Source organism: Protopterus annectens, chromosome 6.part0, assembly GCF_019279795.1.
Source record: "Protopterus annectens isolate FY-2018-M chromosome 6.part0, PAN1.0, whole genome shotgun sequence".
Lineage (NCBI taxonomy): Eukaryota > Metazoa > Chordata > Ceratodontiformes > Protopteridae > Protopterus > Protopterus annectens.
The window spans coordinates 914520464-914537240 of NC_056737.1; the positions used below are offsets into that span (position 1 = coordinate 914520464).

Consider the following 16777-nt stretch of genomic DNA (forward strand, 5'->3'; position numbering starts at 1 on the left):
CAGAAGTAAACATCATATGTAATTCTCCTGAGAAGGGAAATTTTCTTTCTCTGGATTTATGCTTGCAATCTCCCATCCAAAGTTAGACATATATACAGTACACATTGCACAATGTTAAAACTGTTGAATCATCTTTATGTTTGAAATCACAAGCAGAATCCAATCTGAGTAGACAGCCATTACTTATTTTTCCAAAAAAAGTTACTGAAAACTTTAAATTAAATTCAGAAATAGTATGTTATACTGCTAAGAAACATGATAAAGCCTTCATGACTGCATATTTGCCTTTTTTGCCAATTAAATTTCAGTAAACATGTACATTTGGCATTTTTCAGTCTGATAAACTCGGTTTCAAATAATATCATTAGTGAGTTGGTATCAAATATAAATTAAAACTATCATAAAAATGATATTTTCTGTCTTTTTAAATGTTACAGCAAACAAGATGGAGACATTGACATTCATAGGTAGGGTATTCAGGTTAGAATGTCCACTGGGAATTGACATACTGCAACTCTTGCAAAACATGCAACATCTGCAAAATATTCAATTTAAAATAAGAGTGTAAGGACAGGTATAAAAATAATCAAAGACATAAATTATGTTATGACTTTAGGCTTAAAATTATATTAAATAATTTTATATTAAAATAATATTTGTTTCCATATAAAAATGAAATTGTTATTCTGTTTATATGTTGGGGCATAAAGTTTGATTTTTTATTAACACTAAAGATTTTGTTGCTGTTTGCCATTGAAGTTTGGAGCACAAGCTAATGGTGCCCCCATTCTCCACAGAACCCTGTCTGCTGACACATTACCACTAATCAATTAGCCCCTTTATTTTATAGAGGTGAGAGTCAGCCACAAACTAAGTAATAATAGTATGGTCCAGTCATTCCTGACAGAGAATCCCAATTGTTCTACTCCTTCCTCCAGTTGTTAGTCAGGTGACGGGGTGTGGACAAGCTAATGGGTTCTGTGGGGTGATCTACCCCTATATCACTTTCCTCAGCTGTTTCCTAGAGGTCTGCAGTATTATCAGCCATGGGAAGATGTGCATGCCTACACAAACACACACACATACACTACTTCCTGGGTTGCTCAATGCTGCACACTGTTTGATAGAATGTGCTCTGCAAGGACATGCTCTGTGGATGCAACACCACATGCTCTTACTAAATGTCACCTAAGTGACCTGATCCACCTCCCTCACTAAGATGGGTGACCTGGCAGTGACCACTTCCCTGTATCATCTTGTCCATTATGTATGCCACTATATGAACATGAGTCACTGGGAACACACTCAAGGATTCATCATTCTGTGTCAAGGGGATGGGGATAACCTAATGGTGTTTATAAGTATTCATCTCAGAACAGTTCCTTAAAATGTCAGATGAATGGGTAAAAGCATTTTGAAAATACATATGCCTATATAAAGGGAGCAAAACAGATAAAACAGCAGTCTGCTTACAGTCTTATTGAAAATGGTTAGTGCAAGAGAAGAGAGGAACATTTTCCATTTTAGCAGCAACTGCAAGTGCAAGTTCTGGTTACTATTTCTTTGATTTTGCACATCAGTGATGCTAGCACATCCTTTTCCTTCACAGGTACCTGATTAGCCTAATGGGAACATTTAATGATGTAGCTGAACACCTGATGGAGAAGCTGGAAGAAAAATCAGATGGCAAAACAGAAGTTAGTTTGCATAACATGTTCAGCCGAGTAACTCTGGATGTAATTACAAAGGTGATAAATTTAATGAGCATAACTATGTGAAATGAATGCACATTAATTTGCTGGGCTGTACAAATCGGTAAGGTCAACATTTAAATTAGCACTGCACTGGATATGATTTGCATCACACTTCATAGTTAATGTTTCTACAATTTCTAACAGTGCCACTGTATAGCCATACAGTATCAGTTGGCAGACTGGCAATCCAGAGCATTATGATCTGTGCCATGTTCATAGACAGAATTCCAAGTTGCACAGCAGAATTAATTGTGCATTATTTTCATGTAAAGATTGAATTTTTTGTTCATATCAAGTCACAGTTGCTAGTGAATACATACAAACACAAAGAAAAGAACAGTCAGAAACTAACTCACTATTTTCTGCTTACAAAATGTGCAGGTCAACATGGTGTAAAGTTTCAACACCGTGTTTCTGTTTTTTTTTTTGTGACTAATTTGTATTCATTTGTATCCCTCTGTTGTCAGTTATTGCTACATTTTTGTTTAACCTAGGCTATGCCTGCAGTTGGTCATAATGTGCTCTACCAATAATAACCAAAACGGCATTACGGTTTAAGCCAATAAACCCTAAATAAGTTGCATTTTGTAGACCTTGGTTTAATTCTAGTAACCTTTAGTTGCATCTTATACTGCTGATTGTAAATAAGTCACCTGAACAGACCAGCTGTCTTGGCTAACTCCTGAAAATAGGTACTTTACCTCTTAGCAAAGATGAATATAATGAAGAATAAGTATAGAGTTGAAATTATATATCAATGTTTCACAATCAGTTGGTTACTATACTACATTTTTTAACATTGAACTTGAGTCCATGGTACCAGCTGGACACTTAATTAATACACCAGGTTTGCAGTCATCAGCAAACTTAGCCACAGACTCTTGATGTCAGCTTGGGTATCACAGAAGCAAATGCCAAAGAAGATGGGACCCAGAGTTGAACCCTGGAAGATATCACTAGTGATAAGTCTTTTAGAGGAAAGTGTGCCATCTCAAAGTGTGCATTCTGTCTGTGTGATAATTTGCTATTCAGTAGATTACATAAGGATTAATATTTAAGTGGGTGCGATTTTCATTAATACCAAAGTTTAGCATGGTGTGAAAGACCGTATCCAGATTCAGATAGGCAGTATGCACTGTTCGTCCATTATCCAGTACTTCAGTCACCACTTAAAGAAGTCCACCAGATTCAGTACACTGTGTATCTTTTTTACAAAGCCACATTGATTTTAGGCAAAGGGACTGCAGATCACCAGTCTCATTATTTATGGATTTCTTTATAATACAATGAGGAATTTGCAAATAATACTGTTAAGACTGATTAGTTTATAGTTCCCGTGGTCACTTGTAGGACCATCTGTGTGTAGAGATACCACAATGGTTGTTCTCAAAACTTTGAGTATGTACCGAGTAGAGAAGCTAAGACTGAATATTTTTTAACTTCTGCCCCAAGCTCAGAAGGACCCTGCCCAACGGTCCTGTTACTTGCATGTTGTTGGCCAATTTATTCTCTAGTTTTGGGAATCATGCATTCCCAGGCTAAGTAGGAACACTACAGCCTATTCCTTCCTGCTTGGGAAGCACTATTGACCGATCAGTTCCAGTGGCAGTGAGACTCAGGTGATATGGAGGAAGTCTGCTAGCTGGTGTCTTGGAGTGGCATACTCCTAGGCTGCTTGCACACTCACAATGACTATCTGGATGAGGGAGGAGGCTAGCATGCTCCAACACACTCTTTTCTGACTCACCAGGTAGGCCCCTTGACTAATGCATCAAGAGCCAACACAGCCATCATTAGGAGTCAGCAATGTCAATCCTCCTCCTGATGATGAGTAAGCTGGCATCCACCATGCAAGCTCATCCCTCATGTGGTCCCTGAGGCAGCAATGCCACTAACTGAATACAGACTTTCTTGGCTGTAGTCTGGTGTCATCCCTCAGTGCCATGGGACCAGGTAAGTTTGAACAGGTTTAGAAGGAATGTGTAAGGGAGTGTTTAGTACTGACTAAGAGACAAGCTGGTATGTTATCATCACCCATTGAGCTAGTGCTTTTGGTTTTGCAGAGAAATTATTTATGACCTGTTTAAAGTATTTATATAAGGAGGTGGGGGGTGGCTTTGGAGTGTGAGTATGTAAAGGAATGTAGGGGGAATGGGAAGAAATTGGAATTAAATTTGTTCACAAGTATGTTAACAATGTTAGCAACAGGATCTGAACTGGAGAAGGCTATGCAGCTTGAAATGAGACCTGTGCAATACTGGGTTTTATTTCTGAGATTCCTAATGCAGTTAAAGAAAGATTAATGACTATCTTTGGAGGAGTGGGAATTATTTGTTTCATACTTGGCTTTGCAACTTTGATCTTATGCTTGATCTCTCTGAAGACCACTTTATGGTCACTTTATAGGGGAGTGATTTGAACTTATTCTTTAGTGTGAGAAGTTTATTCTTTTATTATAAGAGTTTGATGATACTGGAGTCCCACCATAAGGGCTTATTCTCAAATTTACCACATACTTATTTCTAAAAATAGACATTAATAATTAGATGAGACAAAAATGTTTATCTGACAGACAGATATTTTTGTCACCACTTTACAAATCTAGTGGTATTTCCATTTTGTGAGTCAGCAGACATTTATTATCCCTTCTATGTAAACTGTTAGTTAATATAACTCAACAAAAGTCACAAAAATATATGCTACCTAGACAAAAAAATACATATTTGATTCCCAAAAACAACCATAGCTTCATAAATCAAACCCCCAAAAATGAAATTAAACACAGCTAAAATAAAAAGCTAATAAAATAAAAAAATCTCAACTATAAAAAACAAATGAGAAAAAGGCTTTAATAGCAAAACAGACCAAAACTAAAATATACTTTAATAATAATAAACTAAATACATAACATAACTAAACCATAATTCTAGCAGATGTTGACATACTGATAGCACAAAAGTTCAGTAAATAAATAAATAAATAAATAAAGATTAACATTTACTGCAAAACTACAGTAGATAATAATCCACAAGATACCAATTCATAAAAACATACATAGACTACATTATGTCATAGACTACATTATGTCACAGACTACATTATGTCATAGACTACATTACGTCATAGAATACATTACATCATAGACTACATTATGTCACAGACTACATTATGTCATAGACTACATGATGTCATATTTAATAGGCAAATTATCCCATAATAGCATTTCTTTTAAAGGAATAGGAAATGAGAATCCAAACTAAAAATCTAGAACAACTGATACATGGCATATGTGTGAATGTAATTTGTGTGATAAGTGAATATCTTGTAGTATATAGCTGGATTACTCATTTCTTTACTTGTAAATTTTGTCACTCATAACAAAACTCATTCCCTAAACCTACAGTTAGAGCTGGATGCAGCACTAGGCAACCTAGGCAGTTGTCTAGGGCATTTCTTGGACAGAGGGGCCAATGTTGGCTGGGGAGGGCCGTGTCTTCCCTAAAAAAATTCCTGTAAATAAAAAAGGAAAACTCTGACCTCCATCACCACACAGCACCAGAATTAGGTGTTCCAGTATTAGGAACACATACAAGAGAGCACAGGATGGCATTCTATAATACAAGCCACAGAAAACCTTGGGAAAATTAAGTATTACATCTGTGTGATAATGGATATTTGGAGCCATGACAACAGAGCAGCAGCCAAGTTCAGATTGGAGCTGTGAGTATCCCCTTGGCATATGTGTTTGTGTGTGTGCATGTGTGTACGTGTGTGTGTATGTGTGCACACATGAGTGCATATGTGTGTGTGTGTGTGTGTGTGTGTGTGTGTGTGTGTGTGTGTGTGTGTGTGTGTAATGCCCCAGTTGTGGGCACTGTCTAGTTAAGAGTCTTGGCTCAGAGTTATACCCTGATCATAATTATTGTCAAGCAAGTGCCTTAGATCTCCACACCCGACTGCCAGTTCTCCTTTAATTTTATTTCTTTTTGTTTGTTTGTTTGTTTGTTTATTTATTTTTGTAAATGAGGATTACCATCTGACAATGTCATTCATAGAGTTTTATGGTTGTGTTTTTAAGTGTAAGTGGTGCAACAGGTAGCATACTTGCATTTGGTGCTGAAGGCTGTGGGTTTTCTTTCCACTCCAGGTAGATTGATTGCTAACATGCACCATTTTTTTTTACGTAACACAAGCAACTTATTCTTCAAGGGCAGCAGGCACTGAATTTGTAAATGAAGCACTGAAATGCAAAGTTGTTTGTCAACAAGTAACTCTTCATTAGTTACAGTTCCATTTAATGTGGAATTATTCAAATGATTTTACTTCTGTGGAGATTGTACATATTGACTGATATTGGTGGATTATAATTACTGGAGTTTGAGTAGTCTTTTATGGTTGAAATATTCTGAAATTGGTGGTTTTGACATTATTGTTTCATATATTTTGCTTACTGGAAATATGTTAAAAACTACAAATTTAAAACACACCCTAACATACGGTGCTATAGTAAACAAGGTATATAATTTAATACAATCAGAAAGATGAAGTAAAAAACACATGCATTTATGCATGATCAAGGGTGCCCATGGACTGAAAACAGCCCAAAGATGCACTTAATTCACCATTGACCCCAATGCATTTTCTATGAATGTGGGTTTCAAGAGTAGAGATGTTTACTGCTGCTCATGCTAAAATCTGTTTCCATTGTGAGACTGCATTGTATTGTTTAGCAAATGGCTATCAGTGTTTGTGCTAGAAATTTTGAAATAAGTTTTAAATTAAATCCAAATATCTGTAATGATTGTAGAAGTAAAGAACAAAATAGTATGCACACTGACAAGTTTGAACAGTGCTTATAGTAACTAGGGAGAGATGGTCAAATCATGGGACAGTAGAATGGCTATGGGTGAGGTTTGCTGCGGGGGGTGGTGAATCCATTCCCTTGCCTAAGGCCCCATTTTATATCAGAAAAAGTACTGAGGTATGCAAGCAGTGAAAGATGATGAATTAATGCTGGCATTTCAAAAACAAATGAACATAAACAACAAAAATTCCAAAACGTAAAAGACTGAAAAATGTAACCAAATAGTTTTCTTTCCCAAGCCATTAGATCTAACCCTAACAGTCCAAATTTGTCTAAATAGTGATACTGTTAGGGAAGGGTGCTTTTATAATTGATTGTGTATGGTTAGGACCGGGATAGGGTTAGAGTTTGGACAAATGAACCAGGTGAAGCAGAGATTTCTTGCCAACCTACTGTGAGCAAAGAATGATAACTGTCAGTAGTTGATGACATAATACATCACAGTGTAAAACAATACATATGTCAGGAAATCTTTGTTACAACCAACCATGTTACACAAGCAGCACAGATGGCAATAGTTACAGTATTCCCCGTATGTTACGCCCATTGTGTCTCCATATTGGCAACCTATCTACAGATATCCTGGAGAAACAGGTTTCTACGAGTAGCTGTAGCACACAAAACCCTGAACTAGAGTCCAACCCTCCCTGGAATGGATGCACACACTCAATATAGAAGGTCATACTGGGCATGCTCCTACACTTAGAGAAATGAAGCCCATGTCTGACAACACAGTGGACTATAGATATCCATTATTCACAGATGTCTGTGCACAAACCAAATTGTACAACACTGATACTTCACACACACACACACACACACACACACACACACACACACACACACACACACACACACACTGGATAGGAATACTCATACATATCTAAGACCAACATAATATAATATGTCAAACATACACACACAGAGATGTGGGGACAAGAGAGAGAGACAGGCAGTGACAGAGAGAATCCCATTATGAGGCCTTTCCCACCCAGTACACATCCCATTGGCCTATAGCACATGATGTGCTGCTGATGTCATTCACTGTAGAAATTCCTTTGGTTAGCCCTCAGCTCTATAGTCTCAGTGGTGCTCGTGATAACTGTGTAACACTACAGTACAAATAAGTATTCATGTAGTAGTTGTAATCTCAGTCCTGTCAAATGTAGAGTTGTGTGTGTTTCTAGATGAATGTGGTTGAGGCCATTCACACTCATTACATTTCCCATTGCCCTACTTTAGCACTCCTGCTGAAGTCAGTCACCCTGAAATAACCCTTTGGGCAACTTGCAGCCCTGTAAGCTCCATGGTGCTTGTGATAACTGCATAATGCCATAGTGTAGCAAACTAGTTAGGTAGGAGTTGTAATCCCAGTCCTGGCAACTATGAAAATGTGTGTCTCTGTGTGAGAGAGTGTGTGTGTGTCTTTGTAGAGACTTGATTTTATGGCCATTCACACTCACTACACTTCCCTTACCCCTCCTTTAGCAATGCTGCTGATGTCACTCACCTTCAAAGATACGTTTGGACAGCTCTACAACATATAAGCTCTGTGGTGCTTGCCATAACTGTGTAATGCTATAGTGTTGCAAACTAGTTAGGAAGGAGTTCAAAGCCCAGTCCTGGCAACTGTGGAAATGTGTGTGTTTGTGTGAGAGAGTGAGTGTCTTTGCAGAGACCTTATTTTGAGGCCATTCACACTCACTACACTTCCCTTACCCCTCCTTTAGCACTGCTGCTGATGTCACTCACCCTAGAGATATGTTTGGACACCGTTCTGCCTACCAGCTCTGTGGCACATTTGATAAATGTGGAACAATGTAGTAGCAATAGCTACATAGGTAGAAGTTTGAATGTCATTCCTAGCAAGTTTGTGTGCATGTACATATATCTTCATATATGTATATCTACCTTAAAGATTTTGACCCCGTTAACACCCAGTACTCTTCTCAGTGCCTGACTTTAGCAGTCCTGCAGATATCATTCACCTTAGAAGTACCTGTTATCAACCCTAAACCATGTAAGGTCAGTGGTGCGTGTGGTAAATGCGTAACATAAAAGTCTGAAAACATAGTTAACTAGAGGTTTAAACCTCACTCCCGGCAAATGTAAATGTGTGTGTGTGTAGGGTAAAATGTTTTATGAAATCTGTCACCCACTAAATCACCCAATGCCAGTATTTACAAGGGTTGGTGATGTTCCTCACCTTAGAAGTACCTTCGGAAAACATCTGCCTTATAAGTTCCGTGGCATGTGTGATAAATGCATAACAAATTCTGTGGTATGTGTGATAAATGCATAGCCTCACATCAGGCTTTGTGCCCACTGAATGGTGCACAGCAACAGTTATCCCACTCCACAAAGGGGGAGCCACCACTGATCCTGGGAACTATCAACCTGTTAGCCTGACGAGCCTGGTCTGCAAGGCCATATAACATATCATCATGGAACTCATAAACAAAGACATTGGTAACCTCCAAACTCTGGATCCCACCCAGTTCGGTTTTATGAAAGGTAGATCATGCCTCCTGAACCTGATCAACTTCTTTGAGGCAGTCACCAAAGCAATAGATGAGGGTAAGGTGGTTCACACAGCCTATCTTGACCTCGCCAAGGCTTTCAACACCATCCCCCATTCTGGAATTATAGCTAAACTCACTAAACTAGTTATAAATACCTATGTCACAAGATGGGTTGCCAACTGGCTCACTGACAGAACCCACACTGTAAAAGTTGAAGACTCCAAATCTGACCTCAAAGCAGTGACAAGTGGAGTACCACAGGGTTCCATCCTGGGACCTCTCCTATTTGGTAGCTACTTCTCTGAAGTACAGGCTAACACAGAAGGCCTCTAGCTAATGAAGTTCACAGATGACTGCAAACTAGGAACCATAGTCAAGTCCCCAAATGATGTGGACATCTTACAGAAGGGTCTCGCTGAGCAATGGTCTCAAGTTCAATGACAAAAAGTGCAGTGTCATCCCCTTTGGTAAAAACTCTGTACCCATGAACTACCACATAGGCAGCAATCTACTTAACACCAAATGTGTGATAAGAGATCCTGGGACCCAGGTGGACAGTAGTCTTTCCTTTGATAGTCACATTGGCACAGTAGTCAGGAAGTCCTTCTGCGTGGCACACCTCATCATAAAAGGGTTCTCATCCAGGAAAAAAGAGGTCATTGTTCCCCTCTACTCGACACTCATTAGACCCATTATAGAGTACAATGCCCCTTTTGGAATGTACCTCACAAGACATCTGCATCAGCTGGAAAGGCCACAGAAGTACCTCACAAAGAAGATTACTGACCTCAAGCAAATGCCCTACACTGACCGCCTCAAAAAACTCCAGCTTTACTCCGTAGCATATCGCCTACTCCGAGGTGATCTCTGTCTAACATATAAAGCTATGTCAAACCCAGAGCTGTTGGACATGCTACACCTAAAGAAATCCAAATCCCTCCGAGCTACACACTCTAGGGACCTAAACCATATCACTACAATAAACAGGATATGCTGGAGGGATAGATTCCTGTCCCAGAGACTTTCCATACTCTGGAACAGGCTACCCATCTATGTCAAGCAAAGTTCTTCATTAGCACTCTTCAAGAAAAATCTTAATGAGTGGATGGGAAATAGAAAATACACCCCAGGGATCACTTCTGTGTCTCTGCTCAACAGTGTCTCCGGAAAATAACTTTCTTGGGTGGCATAAGCCAGGGAACCTTGTTGGCTAGGCTTACATAGGCCATTGGGCCAATAGCCTAGTACCTACCTATGAACCCCTGAACCTATGAACACTGTAATAATAATGCATAGCTAGGTAGGGGTGTTGGTGTGATTGTGTATTAATAGGATCCATTAATATGTGGGTTTTGCTAAATTATTATATTGATGACCTAGTATATGTCCCAATGTCCACATTATAAGGCCAACAGTTGTCAAACACCATAAGAGGTTGGTGTAGACAATCCACAGCCCTAAATGTGTAGTGTCATGTGCAAGGACTATGTGACAGTATGGATTAGTTAACAATATAGGCAACCCTTCTAATGCTCAGAGACCACTCTTCACCCAGGAATCATACACAAACACACTTGGCTAGGCAGCAGCCACCATATCAGTAGTTCTCCTGCAAATTGCCTCACAGATAGTACCCACAATGGGATTGCAGTGGACTCCATGTCAAACCGATGACCAGACATGACTGGTGTCACACAGGTATTGACCCTTGTCCTCTCATGTTTGGGATCTACCCTTCTGAGGTGCAGGAGAACACAAAGGCACCCTGTCTGACAAATGTTTGCATACAGCAGTAAGGTGGGTGGTAGCATTCCCAATCCATGTAATGCTGGCATCATGCCCAAAGGCTACTTGACACTTATGACTGTTGTCAGAACCCTGGACATTACCTCAATGCCAAGAGATGTGCCGCCATGACCTTTGGGAACACAATGGATCAGCAGAATGGGGAATACAGGTTGACAGTCAGCTGCCTGTTGACCACAACAGTGCCACTGACATCAGAAAGTACTTTGATGTGTTACATCTCCTGACTGAGTGTGTGTTATCCAGCAAGTAAAATGACATGGCACCCAGTTCCATCCCCTCAGTGGCCCAATTAATGTGTACAGTGGACCTTTTGCCATGTTCACCACTGGACGCCTGCAACAACTGTAGAGTCTGCAAACATACCTCACAAAGGGAATACTATGCCTTATACACATGCCCTGTATGGACAGAATCCAATAATTCCAATGAATCCCTGTATCATACTGTCTATGTAGGTACAATCAGTTACACAGCTATGTGTCACCAAATGAGGTCAGGAATACTACTTCTGAAGATACCAATCTGTCCACACAGTATGCCCCAGAGACTTCAAGCACACTTTCACACTTCAAACAACATGCACATGGGGCATGTGCATAACCCAGACACTGTACTGGCGCTTAGCTACTTTCCCCAGGTGATGGAGGGGTAGTTGAAGGCTCATACTATGTCAGTTTTGCGTTGGACCATCACAGATGGCAGGGTGTTGAGGAATGTGCATTGAAAGTCTAGAGACATAGATGTAGACCCATAGCAGGCTATGGTCTGGATTGCACTATTACCCCAAGGCAGTTGTACCAGAAGTATCTCAAATGCATTATGCTGGGATACTAGTCTGGAGGAGTTCTTAGACATAATGGATATGGAGACAACACCACCTGTGGAGGTGTGGTGTGGCCCATGTTTGGGGATGACAGCTGTGGAATGCGTCATAGCCTGATACTGCAGGTCTGCTGTCTGCTGCTGTGAACCACCTCTCCATTAAAGCAGACATGTGTCCTCCACTCCGAGTGCTTTGAGTGACTGCATCCTGACAGTTAGATGTCTACTGTTGAGCAGCATGGCCCTTAGATTGTGTACATGTGTAGCTGTTATGGTGGTAATAACATTAGGAACACTGCCTAATAAGGCATCATAGGGGTGGCAAAACACTTAGCCAATACCTGGAAACCCAGTGCTGACAGATGTAGGACATTTCTGGCAAGTCATTGGGTTCTGTCAATCGTGTCATCTCAAGCAGAGGGGTACTGGATCCCCTGAGAATGAAACAAAACATGTAAGCCAATGTTGCAGTTAATCATCTATTGATAGTACCACAGCATCGTTCTGGGTGATGGCGGTACACTGCTCAGGGCTACTGTCACACCTGCCTGGACCACATAATCAGAGAGTTCAACCATGTCTCTTGTCATGTAGTCCAGGGAGATGTGTCCCAAGTCATTCACACCTACATGGATACAGAGTGATAACCGTAGTTGTTGTGTCATGTGTTGGATGCTGGCATGTGATAGATATTTGGTTGTTACCTGCTCCATATTCAATTTAGTGCGTGGGATATGTGTGTGCCTCAGTACTGAGTCACCCATGATCACTGTATTGTGCAAGGTGGTTACCCTTAGGAGCTTAGGTTGAGGGGCACACTGTGTAGGTTAAATATGTGTCCCTTGGCATGTGCCATGTCACAGTGTCTGAGTGGGTGTCTGTCTTGCTGGTCTGTGCTGTTTGGGTAAATGTCCATTGAGTGCCTCTTGGAAGGTGGGTGTGTGGTATTTCACTGTATATCATGGCTGTCAAAGTGGGTGTCATGGTGAGCTAAGTGTTCCATATGGTGTGGTGCAGGTGTTGATCTTAACCTCTTGATCTGCTAGTCCGGTCTTTGCTGGAGAGTGCATATGTCCACATTGGGTGATATATGGGTAACTCTCACAGGTCTGAGTGTTTGGAGTTTAGAGGGGAGGGTTGTCTGTGTACATGAGGCAGTTGCAACAGTGCATCAGAATGGACAAGTGCACCATGTTAATGGGTAAAAGCACAGAAAACTGCCCTTCAAACATGCCAGGAAGGGTGGACATAACTAGTAAGTACTGGGGCTATATCTGTGATGAACAAGTACTGCTGACGGCTCCCAGGTGTGCCACACTTCTTGATACAATAACCTGGTGACGCGCCAAGCCATAATGCTAGATGAAGTGCAAGACAGAAAAAACTAGCATTATGTAAGAGTGGAACAGAAGGCAGACTGTCTGCACCTGTAATACCTTACTTCAGCTGTGCAGTTATAAGCAGCTTTGGCCATGTAAAAGTTCAGTAAGCTCTGTAGCGCATGTGTTATCTGCATAACACTATAATAGACATAGCTAGATAAGCAGGAGTTCTAATCCTAATACTGGCAATTGTGTGTGTGTATGAATCATGTACTGTCTGGCTTATACCATTTTTGACTTGTGTACTACCCTTCACACTTCCCCTCACCCCAATCTACTAGTCCTGTTAATGTCATCCACCTTAGAAGTACCTTTGTACTAGGTGGAAATGTATCAGCTCTGTGGCACGTCTGATAACTGTGTAGCACCATAGTAACAATAACACAATCGGTAGGAGTTCTAATCACCCTACTGGCAACTGTTTGGATGTGTGTGTTTCTGTGAGAATCATGTAGTGTGTGGATTACATCATTTTTGACCTGTGTACAACCCTTTACACTTCCTCTCACTCCAATTTGGTAGTCCTGTTGATGTCATCCACCTTAGAAGTACCTTTGGAAGAAATGGAAATGTATAAGCTCTGTGGTGCATCTGATAACTGCAAAGCACTATAATAGGAATACCTAGTTAGGCAGGAGTTCTAATTCCAATGCAGGCAACAGTTTGAGGATCATCTGTTGTGTGGCTTATACCATTTGATGTGTATACCATACAGTCAGCAAACTTTGTCAGCCAGAGCCCCTTCATGTTAGCATGGCCTTCAGAGAAGTTGATACCAAACATGAGAGGACCCAGGACAGATCCCTGTGGGACTCCACTTATGACTGCTCAGCAGTCTGACTGGGAGTCAGTTATTTCCACACTGAGTCCTATCTGTGACCCAGTTTGCAACCCACCTAGTGATATAGGGGTTGATACCTAGCTTAGTGAGTTTTTGCATGATTTCTGAGTGGGGAATGTTATCAAAGGCTTTGGCCAGATCAAGGTAGGCTGTATGTGCCACCTTGCCTTCATCCACAGCTCAGGTGACTGATGCCAAGAAGTTGACCAGGTTGATCGAGCAGGTATGACCTACCCTTCAAAAAAGTAATATATATATATATATATATATATATATATATATATATATATATATATATATATATATATATATATATATATATATATATATTCAGATATATGTATTTATATATATATATATATATATATATATATATATATATATATATATATACATATATATATTGATCAAGAAAATATAAATACCTGACAATGGTTAACTGCACAAAACCAGTCAACATGTAAAAAACAAGAAAAGTGCAGTTCCACGGCTGATAAAAAACGAAATTCCAGATCCAATGTAGTCAAAAAGTTTAATGAAAAATATGAGCGCTTTCACAATTCAAACAATTGCTTCTTCAGATTACAAAAAGACCAAAAACCCACAGGTTTAAATACTCCATCAATTAAAAATAATTAGTCATGTGATATGTAAAACAGTAGTAAATGTGCTTAGGAAGAGAGCTATTTAAAAAGGCAACCACAGTGAAAAACATCCTTCATAAAAAAAACATGTATAAACAAAATACATAAAAACTGTTAAAAATTCTACAACACTCTAAATGACCTGAAAATCTAGATATAGTTTTTATATATTATGTTAACTAATGTAGTATAAATATTATATAAAATTACTTTCTCAAACCCCTGTTCTTTAATTTTGGTGAATGAGTTGAATGAGAGTCTTGTTACCACAGCTACACCTACAATGGAACATCAGAAGGAAATCTTGCCTTCTACTCAGAGTGCTCCAACACATTTGGTGTATAATACGCCGCTTGCAGATGAGGCCCTTGTCATTCCAGTTCAGCAACCTGTAGATAGAGCTCGAGAATTGGAGCCTGTTGTTAGAAGTAAAGCGGGCTCTGTGGTAAATGAACAAGTTTTTCCCGGTCTACCTCTCCCTTTCAAGAGGCACAGGGTGAAGTTGGTCGAGAGTACTTCAAAGGGAAATAGGGTAAAAAGGAAGCAACATTTCCAAGACAGCAATTATACCCTGAAAAGGATGTGGAACATGAACAATGCAACTTAGTATGGAACATTTCGGATCGTATACCTACGGACCTTGAATATAAGGTACTGAACAGAGGTTTGTCATTCATTCCTGCCCAAATGGCTGATTTACCTGAATCTTTATTAGACTTTAGACTGTTTATACGTAATTTGTCTTTGAAAGTCATTTTTAAAGATCAAGAATTCAGTGATGCTACTTGTCTTTTTAAAAAGCCTAGTGCTTTTATACCTGCAACCAATCCTGCTTTTGAAAATTTTCTCAAATCGTGTGAAGAAGATGTCTATTAACTATTTTTTTGGTAACAGAAAATATAAGTTTGTGAATCTATCTATTGATGAAAAATTGGCTCTCAGTAATTTACATAATGATAATACTATAGTTATTTGCCCAGCTGATAAAGGGATGTCAATAGTTATTATGAATAGGGCCTACTATTTTGATACTATCAGGGATATGTTGAGTGATTCTAACACCTATAAGAAAATTGATGTGGTTGCAATAGAAGCAATGAAATCAAGAGTGCAAAGAGCACTTATGGAAACACTGCAGATGGGTATCATTTCCAAGGAAATGTTTCAGTATTTTTTTATTGAACAACCACTGGTTTCATATTTACATGGGTTAACTAAAGTACATAAGGACCCTCAAACCCCTAAATTTTGACCTATTGTTTCAGGCACTGGCTGGTTAACAGAATCTTTTTCCATCTATATTGAAAAACAATTGAGAACTATACTGGACAAATATGACTTAGTATTAAAAGACAATAAACAATTTCTTGAACAGCTTTATATGTATTTGAATTCTACAGTTTTGTGATTTAGATTTTTTTGTTACTATGGATGTTGTATCTGTATTCACCATGATTCCCAATTCAGTAGGGATAGAAATGATGAAAGCATCTGTTTTAAGAAATAGTGAATATAGTGCACAACACCTTGACCTTATATGTTTTTTACTTGAAATTACTCTAGAACACGTGTTTATTTTTGAGCACCATTATTATTTGCAATTGGCTGGCGTGGCTATGGGCACTCCTTGTGCCAATAGCTATGCCAACCTTGTAATGGCAGAATGGGAATTTCAATATATTAAATGCCTAATAGAGAAGAATATAGCATTCTTTTGTCATTTTGTAGACTATCTTTTCCTTTTATGGAAAGGAACTGAGGCAGAACTTTTACAGTTCTTTGATTATGTGAACACAAGAGTCAGTTTCCTGAAGTTTACTTTTGAATACTCTTCTGAGTTTTCACATTATTTGGATGTAAAAATACAGCGGGATAAAGAAGATGGCAGTATTTCCACAAATGTTTATAGGAAAGGATGTTATGTACCTTCTTACCTGCATAGAGATAGTATGCATCCGGGACATATATTCCCCAATGTTATGAAGGGACAAATGTTACGTGCCTCAAGATTAACAGTTAATGATATAGATTTTGAAGAGAGCTTGGTTAAACTCATTAAAGATTTTGAACATAGGGGTTATGATAGTACTCAGATTCATAAAACAAGTGAAGTAATTAGGAAGGAGAGGAAGAATCTTG

General features: G+C 39.2%; 1 protein-coding gene across 1 annotated transcript in view; it reads left to right on the forward strand.

Annotated features, from left to right (window-relative positions):
* Window positions 1–16777, forward strand: part of LOC122804603 (cholesterol 24-hydroxylase-like) — a 515734-nt gene that overhangs the window by 255294 nt on the left and 243663 nt on the right. The window contains exon 6 of the mRNA XM_044074565.1: window positions 1610–1748. Within this exon, the coding sequence (XP_043930500.1) occupies window positions 1610–1748 (139 nt within the window). The remainder of the gene's footprint in view (window positions 1–1609; window positions 1749–16777) is intronic.